This window comes from Acipenser ruthenus, chromosome 52 (assembly GCF_902713425.1).
Source record: "Acipenser ruthenus chromosome 52, fAciRut3.2 maternal haplotype, whole genome shotgun sequence".
In the NCBI taxonomy this organism is placed as follows: domain Eukaryota; kingdom Metazoa; phylum Chordata; class Actinopteri; order Acipenseriformes; family Acipenseridae; genus Acipenser; species Acipenser ruthenus.
This window is the reverse complement of record NC_081240.1, coordinates 7172374-7190531: the sequence shown is the minus strand read 5'-3', so window position 1 is coordinate 7190531 and position 18158 is coordinate 7172374. Positions and strand designations below refer to the sequence as shown.

General features: G+C 40.3%; 2 protein-coding genes across 2 annotated transcripts in view; one reads left to right on the top strand and one right to left on the bottom strand.

Moving 5' to 3' along the window:
• The window catches only part of LOC117968552 (GTPase IMAP family member 8-like), a 424412-nt gene that overhangs the window by 334181 nt on the left and 72073 nt on the right, over positions 1–18158 (top strand). The window lies entirely within an intron of this gene.
• Positions 8484–11665, bottom strand: LOC131723048 (GTPase IMAP family member 7-like). The gene is made up of 2 exons (XM_059016373.1): positions 11559–11665; positions 8484–9350 (listed from the first exon to the last, which is right to left on the bottom strand). Exons 1-2 carry the CDS (start codon positions 11572–11574, stop codon positions 8722–8724), a joined length of 645 nt encoding a protein of 214 aa, XP_058872356.1. The 5' UTR covers positions 11575–11665; the 3' UTR covers positions 8484–8721.

Here is an 18158-nt window from a genome sequence, read left to right as displayed (position 1 = left end):
AAAGCAGCTATTTTATGTATGGAACAGAAAGTAAATAGATTTTATTGAACAAGAGCTTAAAAATATGTCTCTGCAGCATGAAGAGTCCCATCAGAAAACTAAAACTGCTAAATTATTATAAAATTATTATTGTAATAAGAATGAATGTTGAGAATCTCCATGTATCATTCTATCACCATCTATATGAATCAGAGAATAAGAGCAAAAAAAGGAGATTCTCAGATGTTTTCTTTAAGGGCTTCCAAGATTGATGAAGAGAGACAACAGAGTAAGCCACTTCCTGATCAGGGAGAACTGCAAGGGAGGACAGTATTCCTAGTGAATTTTACAAACAAATAAAATACAACAAATTATTGCTCCAATCCTGTGACACCCCCCCCACCCCCACTCCCATAATGTAATTATTTCAGTCAGTCATCCCCAAGGAAAATCAAGACTACCTTTGATACCACAGTTATTGTCTAAAAAAAAATCTGTCCCAAATATTAGCAGCCATGTTGCAAAACATCTTTACTAAACCAATAACACCTGATCAGCTGGGCTTCAAAGGACTTGAATATAGTACGTGAAAGATTTAGAATATAGTATGTGAAGGATTTAGAATATAGTACGTGAAAGATTTAGAATATAGTATGTGAAAGATTTAGAATATATTACGTGAAAGATTTAGAATATAGTATGTGAAAGACTTAGAATATAGTACGTGAAAGATTTAGAATATAGTATGTGAAGGATTTAGAATATAGTATGTGAAAGATTTAGAATATAGTACGTGAAAGAATTAGATTTCCCAGGTGCTGCTGTTTTTGAATGCAGAGAAGCCATTTAGCACAAAACATGCTTTTGCAATGGCAGTGCCACCATGAATGTGTGTTGTGTAAATGAAGAACATCTGTCCCACACAGTCATTCTGCATCGGTAGTCAATGGATAATATGCGGGGTACCGCTGCTCCTGTGGGATGGATTGTAAATTCTTGTTTAAAGATTACACCGTGTAACAATTTTTTTTTGGTTCCTGGGTAGTAAGTGTTATTTCCTAATTGCTTATGCCTCAAAAGTATAGAAAATGGCTATTATTCCCCACAAACTTTGCTTTGTGACCAGCACAGTGATATTTTGAAATTTACCTATTTCCAATGAGAAAACGGGTGAATTTGTGTCTTTTCGTTCACATAAAGTCAGAAAACAACAACATATGAATCCAAATTAACATGTATTTATACTAAAGTAATACAAAAATGACTACAAAAGATTTAGAACTGAGTAGTTTTTCGAGATTTACGATTATACTGTAAATCACTTTCACGAATCAGCCCCCAAATGTAGTCTTCCATCATTTTCTCGTTTTACTGTCCTTGGTAGCGGCGTTCAAAATCCAGTATATCCTGGTGGAAGCGCTCGCCTTGCTCCTCCGAGTATGCTCCCATGTTCTCCTTGAATTTATCAAGATGAGCATCAAGGATATGGACTTTGAGGGACATCCTACAGCCCATTGTGCCGTAGTTCTTCACCAGAGTCTCAACCAGCTCCACATAGTTTTTGGCCTTGTGATTGCCCAGGAAGCCCCGAACCACTGCGACAAAGCTGTTCCAAGCCGCTTTCTCCTTACTAGTGAGCTTCTTGGAGAATTCATTGCACTCCAGGATCTTCTTTATCTGTGGTCCAACGAAGACACCGGCTTTGACCTTTGCCTCAGACAGCTTAGGGAAGAAGTCTTGAAGGTACTTGAAGGCTGCCGACTCCTTATCTAGAGCTCTGACAAATTGTTTCATAAGGCCCAATTTGATGTGCAGTGGTGGCATCAGCACCTTCCGGGGGTCCACCAGTGGCTCCCACTTGACGTTGTTCCTCCCCACAGAGAACTTGGTCCGCTGTGGCCAGTCCCGCCTGTGGTAGTGCGCCTTGGTGTCCCTGCTGTCCCAAAGGCAAGGATAGCAGGGAAACTTGGTAAAACTGCCTTGGAGACCCATCAGGAATGCCACCATTTTGAAGTCTCCTATGACCTCCCAGCCGTACTCATCATACTTCAAGGCGTCCAGCAAGGTCTTGATGCAACATTTTTCGTATATGATATATTTTTTCAATAACATTGAAAATTGTAAAACATTTTAAAATTAAAAACTTTTACAATTTTAAAAATTTTAACAAATTTTATAACATAAAATTCCGAGCAACAATTGTAAATCTTACCTTCCAGAGTTTTTTTGCAGTGCTCGCAGGTGAAATGAGGTGCCCAGGGTTTGTCTTGATCCCTGACAGGCATGCCGAAATATGCCTTGCAGGCCTCACACATCTTAGCAGATGCTTCCACGGAGTACTTTTTCGCTCTTGTCTTGATAAATTGGCCGCAGAGATAGCAAAATGCGTCTGCCGGATGCTTGCAGCCTCTTGATGCCATCTCAGAAAAATGCAGATATGTATCCACTTAGGCAGCTGGAACTAAACTGAACTGGTGGGCTTAAGGCCCCTGTATTTATACTACTATTTATATTACTGGAAAGTTCTAGAAAGTTCTAGAAGTTACTCCAAGTTTACTCAGCACTGAATCTATCTGCAATGTTCTGGAAAATAGGTAAATTTCAAAATATCACTGTCCTGGTCACAATAGCAAAGTTTGTGGGGAATAATAGCCATTTTCTATACTTTTGAGGCATAAGCAATTAGGAAATAACACTTACTACCCAGGAACCAAAAAAAAAAAAAAAAAAATTGTTACACGGTGTTATTATTTATTAACAAATACGTTTCTGCTCGGATTTTAATTGTTTAGTCTAAATGATACTTTTAGTAACCTAGTGACTGGCTTCAGGGTCACCAGTTTAACATTATAAAGCATCAGGTTTGTATTTCTCAATTTGTTGAAAATGGATTGTACAGTATTGATATTAAGATAATAAAACGCAAGCTTGAGTAAGGAATGGATTATTTATTACACAGGCTATGTATTAGCAGTTACCATCATAACATGTGAATAAGTTAGTTAACATGGATTCTTCTCCGCTCTCCTTTAACAATTCAATTGATACCTGTTAAGACATTCGTGTATCTCAATCACACTGAGAAACGCGTTCATAGTAACATTGATTTAATACTGTTACTTTCTGTGTAAATAAGCTTTTAAATTGAACCAGCCTTCATTTTTCACTAACAAACAACTTACAAACAAGATCGCAACATGTCAAAAAGTGATTAATCTTTATTAAAGCCATAATGAAAAATACAGTATTTTACACTTTATTACAATCTTTCAGCAGGACTGCATTTACATTAATGAAGAGAAGTCACTTCTGCTTTGAAATGGAAAAGTAAGACTTACGATTTAAAAGCTCCTCGAGTTGTTTCATAGATAAATCCCCGTAAATTAAACCAATGTTACTATGAATATGTTTCTCAGTTGTGATTGAGATACACGAACGGCTTAACAGGTATCAAATGAATTTCTAAAGGACAGCAGAAAAGTCGGAGGAAACACCGAAAATCAGAAGCCCTAAACACAAGTTTCTATCCCATTTATATTATCAAGATATGTTAAATGAAGGGGTTTGTAACGGAACTTTGTATTATTAAATTCTGAAAACAAAACTTGCATCTCTGTTTCACACAGCTCAGTTTTTAAACATAATTAAAATCAACATTTAGCAGCGCTTGTAAAAGCTCCTGATAGATTGATAAGTTACCAACCTAGTGAGCACATATGCATTATTCTGTACAAACAGAGGTATCAGTGCTTCAGCACCTTGGAGAGGCATGTTATACAGGTGCAGAGGTATCAGCGCTACAGCACCTTGGAGAGACACGTTATACAGGTGCAGAGGTATCAGCGCTACAGCACCTTGGAGAGACACGTTATACAGGTGCAGAGGTATCAGTGCTACAGCACCTTGGAGAGACACGTTATACAGGTGCAGAGGTATCAGCGCTACAGCACCTTGGAGAGACAAGTTATACAGGTGCAGTTGCTTTCAATGGGCAGCAGGTGGCACATTTGGGAACGTGCTCTCTTTATCTGATCCATATAGTGTGAAGGATCACAGTTAATGTTATAATTTAAGAGTGAACCCCACAGTTCCTGGATTCGATCATCATTATGTGCATTCATAGCACTCTTCAGATTAGCTAAAGCGACACGGGTTTGTGAATACCTGCTATCTGTAGAACACACGTGTAACTTGTTGTGTAAATGGGCTGCTGATCACATTGACAGTGAAAATATGCGGCAAGTCTGTTGTCCAGAATGGTCCAGAAGTCACCCCTCTTTGAGACCTTGTGCCTTGTGAAATAAGACTTCTATATGACACTAAAGAAGTCACCGCATTTGAACAGAAGACAGTAAACAGTATATCTAAGTAAATGTGTATGAGGAGAGTATAGACCCAAACATAAACAATCCCGCTACACTGTATGAGCTGGGTACATAAGCACACATGAACAATCCCACTACACTGTATGAGCTGGGTACAAACCCACACATGAACAATCCCACTACACTGTATTTACAGAAACATTGCAGTGTCTGTTCAGTGAATTGTTTGTGTAACACCTGCAAGGTAGCCCTGACTACGCCAGCGAGGGAATTGCACACTCAGAATTAAAGTTATTTTTTTCGGAGGGCAAATCAGGGAAGAGAGTAACAAGGACACAGTTATTGTCAATTAAAATAATGTTTTATTGTACAGAATTAAGAATTAGCAGCAGATCATTACCATAGCACGTAAGTGCTTTGTACAAAAAAAAAACTATTAAACAGGGGTTTCGTTTAAAATCACAGTAAAAATCCGAAAATAAAAACAACCGGTTTGAAAACAAACACAAAACACAAAACGCCAGTGCGTGCAGAGGAGGGGACATCGATAAACATTATTCCCAACGACATCATCATCATCATCATCATCATCATCATCATCATCATCATCATCATCATCATCATCATCATCATTGTCATCGTCATCATTGTCATCGTCAACATCATCATCGTCATCATTATCATCATCATCATTGTCATCATCATCACCATCATCATCATCATCATCATCATCATTGTCATCATCATCATCATTGTCATCGTCATCATCATTGTCATCATCATCATCATCGTCATCATCATCATCATCAACATTGTCATTGTCATCATCATCATCATCATCATCATCATCATCATCATCATTGTCATCGTCACAGCAGCAGCAACAACTACTAGGTTTACCATTTATTTTCATTCCGTCTCAGGTCCCCTTTCCTACACGCACAAACACAGACAGACAGACAGACAGACAGACAGACAGACATGACAGACAATGGATGGCCATCATGGAAAACTAAAATCAAGGGGTATTTATAGTCAGGTGCGAATTTTCAATTGCTGGGTCATTAATTAATTAGCTTACAAAATCAATGAACGTGCTGGATCAAAGAAAACGTGCGCAAATCAAAATATACAAATAATAAATAAGTGCAAAATAGAAATGTGAAATAACGGGTCATTTGGACCCTGTTACATTTGTAACTCTGCTCTGCTGTGTTCACCTAAATAAACAGAACGCTGCTTTCAAGTCTTGTAGTGGTGACTCTACCTACAGCTAGCCGGGACATTCAGGGAAAACTTCACAGATGCACCTATCTGCCTGTTTTGTTTGTTCAGAGAAACTTGCCACTCCACTTTGATCCACCAGGTCTGTGTTTTTTGTAATATACTGTGTCTGTATGTGCTGTTTATGTGCACTGGACAACAATGCATGCTAAAAAACAAACTGAAACCTGAAGACACAAGACTTCTGGTGAAAACGTTTGCCATTGAATTTGGTTGTTTCTTTTAGTAATTTTAAATTAAACCAAACCTGTACATTTTGAAGTCATTCAGGGACTGGGTTTAAAAAAAAAAAAAAAAAAAAAAAAAAAAAACAGTTTTAACGAAGCATGTATGAAGGGTTACTGGAGCTTTGGTTGGAACTATGAGGATTAGCCACTAGGTGGCACCAAAGGTCCACTTTTCTGAGAAAAGAACAGCCGCTGTACCACCAGCAGGCAATGTTGTCGTCGTTCAATTGAAGAGTGATCAGGTGACCGAAAATAAAGAAAACTAAATCAGTGAAGGTGGTTGAACAGTAGCTGCATTGTCAAGTGATGGGAAAAGATTCAGTTGTAAGGTCTAATCAATTTAATATAACTTTGAACACTGAGGGGCACATCCACCCCCGTTTACACAGTGTGTGAGGGAGAGAAGAAAGCACTTCCCTGCTGAAACAAAGCAGCTCTGTGTGTGTGTGTGTGTGTGTGTGTGTGTGTGTGTGTGTGTGTGTGAGAGAGAGTGTGTGTGTGTGTGTGTGAGAGAGAGAGAGTGTGTGTGTGTGCGTGTCAGTACCTCTGTGTGTGCGTGTCAGTACCTCTGTGTGTGTGTGTGTGTGTGTGTTTGTTTGCCTCAGTGTGTGTGTGTTTGCCTCAGTGTGTGTGTGCCTCAGTGTGTGTGTGTGTGTGCGTGTCAGTACCTCTGTGTGTGTGTGTGTGTGTGTGCCTCAGTGTGTGTGTGTGTGTGTGTGTGTGTGTGAGTGCATATAGAAAATAGTGTTCTGTATTACAATGGCAGCTACAGTGGAGTGAGGCTGGTAGAATGGGACCACAGTGTGCTAACTATACCCTCATGATCTTCAATGGCAGACAGACAGACAGCGGCACTGCAATGGCTCTGTATTACACTGAGGGGCAATGGTAGCACAAGTATAGGGCAGCTACAATGGGGTGAGGCTGGTAGAATGGGACCACAGTGTGCTAACTATACCCTCATGATCTTCAATGGCAGACAGACAGACAGACAGTGGCACTGCAATGGTTCTATATTACACTGAGGGGTGATGTTTCTTTTCATTTCTCATCAGGCCTGACATGGACGGCTCACAGGAGGTCCAGTTGCTCTGCTCTCTGTGCCAGTAGAGGTCACTTTACTTTCCTTGAGCCTCAGCTTCCATTATACTGCTGATCCACCCGGGATACGCTGGAGTTAACAGGAAATCTACACCAAGTTGAGCCTTAGATAAGCATACCAGTATAGAAAACTTCAGCTCCACAATTCTACAGCAGTTGTTGTGTACGTTTGCTGTAATTGATGATCATTTTGAATGGCTCCTAAATGTATCTAATAGACTGAGAATTCAACAGCAACTCGTTTGATGTTTACTAGGATTGCACACATGACCAATGCAAGGGGTGAAGCACTGTGTAGCGAGCTTGTCGCTGTGCTCGCTGCTGCGGGGGACGCCAGGCAGTCTGCAGCTGAAGCCAGCCAGCACAGCTGACTCGAGGGAACTAGAACACCACTGCTGCTCAGAAGAACTCTAGAATATCTCCTGCCACTGATTAATCAGGTGCACTGTGCTTCTGCCTGACCGGAAGCAAGGAAGACAATAATTACAGGACACCCAAGCTTTGGTATGGATCTGAATTGACCTAAAAGATCTGTGGAGACTAACCCCAGAAAGAGACATTCTTCCTGCTTCTGGGGTGCATTTATGCCGTATTTGAGAGCAATGTCTGTTCAAAAAGCAGCTATTTTATGTATGGAACAGAAAGTAAATAGATTTTATTGAACAAGAGCTTAAAAATCTGTCTCTGCAGCATGAAGAGTCCCATCAGAAAAATAAAACTGCTAAATTATTATAAAATTATTATTGTAATAAGAATGAATGTTGAGAATCTCCATGTATCATTCTATCACCATCTATATGAATCGGAGAATAAGATGTTTTCTTTAAGGGCTTCCAAGATTGATGAAGAGAGACAACAGAGTAAGCCACTTCCTGATCAGGGAGAACTGCAAGGGAGGACAGTATTCCTAGTGAATTTTACAAACAAATAAAATACAACAAATTATTGCTCCAATCCTGTGACCCCCCCACCCCCACAATGTAATTATTTCAGTCAGTCACCCCCAAGGAAAATCAAGACCACCTTCGATGCCACAGTTATTGTCGAAAAAAAATCTGTCCCAAACATTAGCAGCCATGTTGCAAAACATCTTTACTAAACCAATAACACCTGATCAGCTGGGCTTCAAAGGACTTGAATATAGTATGTGAAAGATTTAGAATATAGTATGTGAAAGATTTAGATTTCCCAGGTGCTGCTGTTTTTGAATGCAGAAAAGCCATTTAGCACAAAACATGCTTTTGCAATGGCAGTGCCACCATGAATGTGTGTTGTGTAAACGGAGAACATCGGTCCCACACAGTCATTCTGCATCGGTAGTCAATTGATAATATGTGAGGTGCCGCTGCTCCTGTGGGATGGATTGTAAATTCTTTACCATGTGTTTAAAGATTATGTATTCAGGTATTCCAATACATTTAGTGAGCAAGGGACCCGAGTACAGAAATGAGTTACATTCAATTAAATGAAGAGACAGACACATTTATTTTCTTAACAATTTTTATTTGTTTTTCAGAATTTACTAACACAGAATTCATTTTGTATTTAGCTTTTTTATGGAAGGCAATATAAGGTGTACTGAAAGGAAATTCATACTGATTTATAGAGCTAAATACAATGTTAAGCATTGGTTATTAATCATTGGCTGTTTCAAATAAAAAGAAAACAAAATCAAGCACATATTGGTAAAGAAAATAATTATGCAGAGGACATTCAATAAACACGTCAGATATGTTAAACAGATTACATCAAATTACACCCATCTCTGGAGCTCTGCACAGTCTTATGCGGTGGCCTTTACTTCCTCACTTTTCCTCCATTTCTACATTTTGACTGGTGGATGCAGCTGCCTTATTGTACATCTCCATGGTGTAAAACCTCCCACAATTACATTCCACCATCGCCTCTATTTCCTTGACCAGTTCAATAGCTTGAGCTGTATTGCTCTTGTCTTTATTGTTAAAGACATGATACCTGCCCCCACATTCATCAATAAGCTGCTGGAGATCCCCTTTGACTCCCTCAATGTATTTCTCAATTGTCATGCCATCTTCCAGACTGTCTTCATGGGTGAAAAGAACCATCATGTATCTGGCAGCACGCTCACCCAAAATAATCTTCACTGCTTCCCTCTCTCTCTGTGTGTATTGGCCCACCTGTAGAACCAACAGCAAAGCGTGGGGTCCCGGGGCAGACAGAGAGATACATTTCTCAATCTCCTGTTTAATCTGATCAGCAGTGAGCTCTGTGTCAAACAGACCGGGAGTGTCAATCACAGCTATGTGTCTCCCAGAAACTTCTGCCGTGCCCTTCTTACACTTATTAGTTATGGAAGTGGCGCTGAGTTTTGAATCAAACTCCCTTCTTCCCAGGATGGTGTTTCCTGCTGCACTCTTCCCAACTCCAGTCTTCCCAAGCAGCACAATCCTCAACTCTGCAATGAACAAGAACAAACATATTGTGACAGAAACACTGCCAGGAATAACCCTGCTTTCATAAAACGAATGCATTCCTCACAGGACTCAGTTAGAAGAACTGAAAGTATAGATACTCTCATCACTGACTTCACCTATAGGAGAGCACTGTTGTCAAATAACCACACTGCCTGGGTATTCAAAAGTAATAGACTTTTAAAAACAGTAGGAATTATTTCTGTAAAGAAAAAATATATTAAACAAAATAAATAAAATAAAACTGCTAACTACATGTTTTTTTACATAGTGGTTTGCAAATTCGATTTTTGAAATGACTCTTTTCCAAACACATTAATCCCATTCAGTGATTGGCTGTCTATGCATTCTAACCATGTAGAAATGTTCCAACAACGCACTGGTCTGAACTTTCTTTTTGCCTCATCACAGTCTTAAAACTTAAACATTGTCTGTATATTGCCGACTAATAAATCAACTGGTCAATATATGCCTGTGACAGAGATCGAATGATTCTTGGTGTTAGATCTCCCTGTGAGGGCATTTAATTAAATGGCACGACAATTTATTCCATAGGTTAGGTGGAAGTCGGTCATTTAGGAAGGGGGCGGAGCTACGGCACCCAAGCTCAATGACCAGGACGGGAGACGACGTGGTATCTGAGGATTGGAGGAGCGGATGCGTTCGTTAACCTAGGGGTCATGAGCGAGGGTATAAATAGGGGGCGTGGTGTAAGTGATCTGTTCCTTGGTAAATGATTAGTGTTTTAGCCTACAAAGAGTCTGTGTTGCCGTTGTAAAACCGTGTTTTTTTTTCTTGTGTTTGTTAATAGACTACCAGTAGTATGCTCCGGAGCTGTACCGAAAGCCAGCATTAACCCGGACATCACTTTCACCCCAGGATTCCACAGAGAACTGTATTACACCACTAGCACGTAATATCACTTCACTGTCTTGCGTTTTGTGTTTAGTGTTGGTGTGTGTAAAAACCTGGACTTTTGGTTGCGGGTCAAACCCTGGGATTAAAAATACGAGCGATACACGCCTCTGTATCACTCCAACATAATTATTTACTGATGTTTACCTTCGGGCTCTGGACATTGTCATTTATTAATAAAACACCCTTGCACCTGAAAGCAATTGTCTGTGTGATTAATCTGCTCTGCACTGCACTGCACTCAGCTGTATCCACTCACCACTTTGCCACAGTAATGAATTGGCATCAACCCACTGAACTGAATGCAAGTGCTGAATCGCAAACCACATGGCAGTCGAGAGGTACTGTCACAAATCACTGTCAAAGTCTTTTTTTCTTATCAATTCATGTACTTTTCATTCTCTTTGCTTTTTGTCACTATCTGATTGTAAACTTTTTTCACAACTCACTTAATTATGAACCTTTTTCCCCACGTGTGTTTCTTAATTGATGATTTCTATTTAGCACTAATTGGTTGATCTCGTCTTTAGTAAGGATCCCCGTGTAAAATTCACTGACGTTGTCTGCTTTGTTAACTACACACCGGGACTGAATGAAAAATGAGGAATAGGTTTGGTTATAAAAAGGTAGTTTAAGAAAATAGGAAGGATGGGGAACGTAATGCAGTAAGAAACAAAGAAAGTAAAGTAAAGGAACGGGGTAAAAACTGAGAGGGGAAACTTTTTAATGTGGATGACGTGTTTAAAGCTGAAGAAAATCTGAATCAGAAAACCTGCTCAGTAATAGGATAAGTGAGTGCTCGGATTTGAAAGGCTGGTCTCTTACCAGATTGGATAACTTCCCTTCTTTTCTTCTACATTTTTGCATCTTTTGCCGTTTAAATGTTTTTGGACTGTTTTTAATATTTTTATAAATTCTTGTGGACTGAGATCAAGGCAGACACGCTGGGGAAGCTGATAGATCACAGAGAACCAGCGCTGCTTTCCTGTTTAGAGACCATTCCTGAAGCAGCCTACAGTGCAATGTGGGCTGCTTGCAGTTATGGTTATTCCTTTTCTTTTGAGGACAGCAACGCATAAGATCTGAATTGTTTTTTTTTTATTTATTTATTTCCACAAATCCTGAAGGACTTGGTGCACACAAGCAGTGATTGGAATATGTTTTTGTGTTTTTTTTTTTTTTGGACAATTTATTTTATGAAGTTACTTTTATCTGATTTTTCTTTATTTGTGTGTTCTTTCGACACACAATTTTTATCCCAGTTTTAAATTACTTACCTGTGTTGTCTCTCATGTTCGATGCCTGAGGTGTGGATCTAGATAAAGAATCTGAAAAGAGAAACAGTAGAAGTTAATGGTAAATGTTAAGCACTGTAAGATACTCTGTACAGTACCTGTCAGAAGTATCTTTCCCTCCATACTTTAACGGGGCCTGGTGCCCGTAGTTTCTCCACCAGGTGGCATAGTCTTCTAAGTGGTGACACGTGTGTTATCCTGATGTCAGTATAATTAAACATTACAGATATAAAGGCCTGCCTTTGGATGAAAGAGAACACAGGAACCTTTTTCCCAGTAACTAGGAGGGAGGCAGATAGATGGAACCTATTTAGCAACGTTTGCAAACCCCTAAGGCAATCAAAAAAAATAATCTGCATAGAGTTAGCGCATCAGAATCAGGCGCACGTGTGGGCAAACAGACTGTCATGAGACCCGACTTCTAAATCACGTTTTCGTGCGCTATTGCAGCGGTTCACTAATGCTGTTATTTTTGCACAAGCAATAGTGGCTGTGCACATATTTGCTAAATAGGGCCCAGAGATAATTCTGCTAAGCTGTGTAATGAGGCTTTGCATGGACTCCCTCCTGAACTTTCATCTCTTCACAATTTTTCTGCTTCCTGATTTTGTTTCCCACTGTCTCTTCATCTGTGCTGCAGCCAATTCTTTTCAGCTTGGAGAATCCGCAATGAATGAATTATTGCAATTACAGAAGATTTAATGAACTGTGATGGGCTCTTCGGGCCCGATGACTGTGATGGGCACTCAGGGTCTGTGAAAGATCAATTTGGCAATGAGGCCTCGTCCATGGGTGCTTGATGGCTACCTGTGCAAGGCCGGCTGGAAAAGCATGAACAGTTCCATGCATCCCAGTGCCGCAGAGAGGAAGTGGCTATGGCCCCCCCCCCCCCCCCCCAATAAGACGAGGCTGCAAAACCATGAATGGAAAATAATAAATGATTAACGCATGCCACAGTAGTGTCTGCCTCCTACCCCCCCAAATATTAAAACAATTATGAAAATGAAAGCCGAGACATGGCCCGTCCCCCAGAGCATGACTGTGCTGGGGGGGAAAGAACCCAGCCTCTCCAGACCCCAACCACTCACCCCACAGAACTATACCAAAAGATTATGCAGCCTCTACATATATTAAAAAGCTAAGAGAACACCCCTCGGGAAGCAAGCAAAAGCAAAGTCCTTCCAGCGTTCACAGGCACCGATACGCAGACCCGCGTGCCTGCTAACAAGAGCTAAATGTAGTGCTCGTCTGTCCTGTAAAAGCAGGCAAAAACCCCGTTAAATAACCTTCTGAATTGCTTATTTGCAGGGAAGGAAAATAAATTGCAGCAACTTCTGAGTCCCAAGATTTCATCCTACACCCCATTTACGGAACGCTGTGCAACCCGAGTGGGCGGGGCCATTCACCAGGATCCAGCATAAGAGATATGACTGACAGCCCTGTACTGCAAGTAGCTCCTATCTTTAGCCTTGGATAGGGACAGACACAAAGGCTTTTATTTAAACAGCCCTCCTTAGCTTGGAGATTCGTTGTGCCTCCATATGTCAAGAGCCATCTGCACAGTTTGCATTCAACTTTGCTTGGGCTGGACTCAAACTGAAACCACACGGTAGTCGAGAGGTGCGTACGTGTCTTATGCTGATGTCAGTATTATATATATATTAATAGGGGTGTATATTGCTAAAATAAATAAAACCAGTATTTTGGAAAAAGTAAATGCAAAAAGTAAAACAATCTTTGTTTTTACCTTCCTATCTTGCCTGCGCCTAATTCTGGTCCCCTTAATTTTATTTCAAACAGAGCTGATAAATTACATTAATTGTTCATCCCAGTCCTACTTTTAACTTGCATTTCATTTTTGCAGTCGCCTAATTTTAATGTTGTGCTTTTGTTATTTCCCTCACTGGTTTAACAGAGATGTCCTGACTGTTTTTTTTTTGTGGCTGTCAGTATTATTAACATGCCTTTGGATGAAAGAGAGCACAGGAACCCTTTCCCACTAACTAGGAGGGTGGTGTGGGTAGAGAGTACACAGCTTACCAGACTTGCTTGGCTTATCATTGGCTTGCTCTTCTACGTCCATTTTTTCACAAATTAGCTCTTTGCTTTTCCTCATTTTTTCACCTGTCTGATCATCTCACTGGTGTAGTGGCTTCCCCTGTTACCTTCCACCATCCTGTCTATTTTTTCCAGTAGCTCAGAAACCTGGGTGCAATCACTCTCTTCCTTGTTGTTGAAGGCGTGATAATGGCCCCCACACTTCTCAACAAGCTCCCGGAGCTCCTTGCTGGCTCCCTGAATGAACTCCTTAATTTTCTTCTCTCCTAGTTTGTCCCAGTTGGTGAAAAGGACCATCGTGTATCTCTCAGCTTCCTCTCCGTATCTCCTCAGGATTGTCTCCACTGTTCTCTTGTCTTCACCTGTGAATCGGCCCATCTCAATCACCAGGAGAATAGCGTGGGGTCCCGGGGCAGACAGAGCAATGCATTTTTCTTCAGTGACTTCATCCAGAGAGAGGTCTGTGCCAAAGGCTGGAGTGTCGACCACAACAACACGTCTCCCGGAAACCTCTCCTTCTCCCTTCTCACATACATTTGTAACTGAGGTGTCACTGGCTTGTGATGTAAACACCTTTTTGCCCAGGATGGTGTTTCCTGAGGCACTTTTCCCAACTCCAATCTTCCCAACCAGGACCATCCTCAAATCAGGGGAACTGCCTGGGGCTCTCTTTTCATGTGCTTCTAAATAAATAAAGAGGTTTCAGATTACATATATAACTTGTGTGATTGGCATATTTAGATGCCCAAATAATGGGTGTACAACAATTCATTCCAGTGACAATTTGTCCTGGTAACAATTAGAAAAAATCCTTGCAAGTGCTCTTGCAAAACTTGCATCTCTTCTGAATATCTGGCCCAATGTTTTTTTTTTGTCCCTTAGCAGGAGTTGATAGAAATAGAATATATGTTAACCACACACTATTGAACCAAAACTGAATGTAAAACAGGACTCTAGTACGGTAACCATGGTGATGCCCATGTTTATGGGAGCTCCATGGATCCCGAAGTTAAAGGGGATAGGTAGTGAAGTAAAATTTGGAGAATGGCAGGCATAGCTATAAACAATGTTGAGATTGCAAATGTTAGAAGAAGGACAGAAGGTAGATTTGATCATTTGTGCTTTAGAAGGGGATGCAAGGAGGTGTGTGTATTAAAATGCAGTAAACTGTTGTGTTTGTGTTTACTATGAGTGTCTCCCAGCAAGCCAGCCTGACTGCCACTCCAAATTAACGGGGAATATAAACACATTGAATTGTGTAATGAATTGGCATCAACCCAGTGAATTGAATGCAAGGGCTGAACTGTAAACCACATGGCAGTCGAGAGGTACGTACATGTGTCACCAGTCTTTTTTTCTTATCACTACATGTAATCTGTTTTCTCTTTGCTTTTTCTTACCATCTGATTGTAAACTTTTTTTCACAACTCACTTAATTATTGAAACTTTTTCCACATGTTTTTCTTTATTGATGATTTCTATTTAGCACCAGTTGGTTGATTACATCTTTAGTAAGGATCCCTGTGTAAAATTCACTAATGTTGATGGCTTGTTAACTACACACTGGGACCGAATGAAAGATGAATTGGTTATACAAAGGTAGTTTAAGAAAATAGGAAGGATGGGGAACGTAATGCAGTAAGAAACAAATAAAGTAAAGTAAAGGAACGGGGTAAAAACTGAGAGGGGAAACTTTTTAATGTGGATGACGTGTTTAAAGCTGAGGAAAATCTGAATCAGAAAACCTGCTCAGTAATAGGAAGAGTGAGCGCTCAGATTTGAAAGACTCGTCTCTCGCCGGTCCCTTCTTTTTTTCTACATTTTTACAACTTCCACCATTTTAATGCTTTTGGACTGTTTACTATTTTATAAATTCTTGTGGACTGAGATATTTGCAGTAGATTTGCTGTTTGTTTTTTTCTTTGTCTCATTTTGAAAGCGCTCGTGACCAGGCAGACACTATGGGGAAGCTGATAGACAGATCACAGAGAATCAGCGCTGCTCTTCTGTTTAGAGACCATTCCTGAAGCAGCCTACAGTGCAATGTGGGCTGCTTGCAGTATTTTTGGTTATTCCTTTTCTTTTGAGGACAGCAACGCATAAGATCTGAATTTATTATTATTATTATTATTATTATTATTATTATTATTATTATTATTATTATTATTATTATTAATATTATTATTTATTTCCTTTGTGCACACAAGCAATGATTGGAATATGTTTTTGTGTTTTTTTTTATTTTGGTCAATTTATTTTATGAAGTTACTTTTATCTGATTTTTTTTCTTTATTTGTGTTATTTCGACATACAATTTTCATCCCAGTTTTAATCTGATTCCCTCTATTTAAATTAAAGAATAAATTATTTAAATTACTTACCTGTGTTGACTCTCATGTTTGATGCTTGAGGTGTGGATCTAGATAAAGAATCTGAAAAGAGAAACAGTAGAAGTTAATGGTAAATGTTAAGCACTGTAAGATACTCTGTACAGTACCTGTCAGAAGTATCTTTCCCTCCATACTTTAACGGGACCTGGAGCCCATAGTTTCTCCACCAGGTGGCGTAGTCTGTCTCTAAGTGGTGACATTGCTTTTTTTGGCGTAGTCGGCAGGATCTAGGTGTTAAATCCACACCAGGGCAGGGTCAACAGGTGGTAGCACGTCCAGAAGCGGTAACCATGGTGATGGCCATGTTTATGGGAGCTCGATGGATCCCGAAGTTAAAGGGGATAGGTAGTGAAGTAACATTTGGAGACTGGCAGGCACAGCTACAGACAATCCGTGCATTTACATGAGCATAAGAATTCTTAATTCCGATATGAAAAGTTATGTAAACACAGTTTTCGGAAAATGTATCTGAACATACCGAAAGTCAGTTTTCGGAAAACAGCATCTAGATTAAATGCTGAAAACTAACAAGATGTATGTCATGTAAACACACTTTTCGGAAAACTTATTCCGATAGCGTACTGCACATGTGCAAACTTTGACCTTCATTCCTGCACGTGGTTTTAGAAAACAGAGAAAATAATAATAATCTGTAGTCAGTCTGCATGCATCCATTTGTCTAGTTAGGGATAAAGTAATACATTTGTTAAAGTTGTATGTATTTGTTAATAGCCCGTACTGAAACAGCAAATGTTTTCCAGCTTTAAAATGACGTAATAATTTAAAAGTCTGCAAAAGAAACTGGTAATATAGAACATGATGTGCTGTTGGAAAGGCTGATTGCACATTGTGGGGAATCTGAATAGAGGTATAGGATAGTAATCTTTGAATTTAAGACCTGACACTTTGATAAAGCACTATATTGGATTGGTCTCTGTTCTATCGCAGAAATGTACGGTCTTCAAATCGTACTTAGGCTACTACAGTACTTTGCATGCGAAAATATACTGTGTTTTCCAAAAACTTCAGTCCATGTATACAGTTGAATGCTAATTAGATTTTCTATCGTTAATCATGTAAACACAGAAAAGTGACGTTTTAAGAAAATCAGTTTTCTGATTCAGTTTTGTCATGTAAACGTACTGAATGTTGCTAGATGAGGGACAGAAGGTAGATTTTATCATTCGTGCTTTAGAAGGGGATGCAAGGAGGGCGGTATTGGCACCTACAGCTGGGGCCACGAGTGCTCAAGAATGGGAGGTCTTACAGAAGTTATATGGAGATAGGGTTGTTGTAGCTAAGTTGAGAGCTCAATTGTTTAGGTGCAGATAAAATAGTGATGAGGCTATGGAGGCTTTCACTCTCCGGCTCCGAGGACTGTTTGCTAGGTTGCAGTGGCGGGATCCAGAGGGACCACTCCGGAACAATGCAATGGAGTAGAACACCCAATACTGTAGCTCAGCAAAAAGATGCTACCTCGGGAATGCAACTACTCCGTCGTCGAAAAGGAGTGTCTGGCCATTAAATGGGCTACTCACTCTTTATGATACTACCTGCTGGGACACTCATTTTATCTCGTCACTGACCACGCCCCACTCAAGTGTTTAAGTACAATGAAGGACAGCAATGCCCGGATAACTCGGTGGTATCTGGCGTTGCAGCCCTTCATGTACCACATGGTACACCGTGCGGGGGAAAGACCATCAAAATGCAGATTATTTTTCTCAGGAGGGAGGAGTAATGGGAAAGATAGATTCAGCCGAGTGTTCCTTCGGCTCCACTCTGAGCAGTGGGATATGTGACAGAAATACAATGAGTTTTGGTTGTAAATCACCCTCCCGACCTGTGAGGGCGCTAAGCAGCGAGAGGAAGTCTATGGACGGGCTGGCCTGACAGTTCTTTCTCCGGGTCGGTAAGTCGGTCAGTCTGGAAGAAGACGAGACTCTGTTGCAGGAACGTATTGACCCGGAAGGGAAACGATGTAGCAGCTGCAGACAGTGAAGACAGCTGCACTCGTTTACCAAGGGCTCATGCATGATAGCATGAAGGGGACAAAGAATTGTAAATCTTTTCCTTTGCTTGGTTCAAAGAGATAAGAAACTGGAAGGAGCGGAAAAAATCCCTAATAATCTGT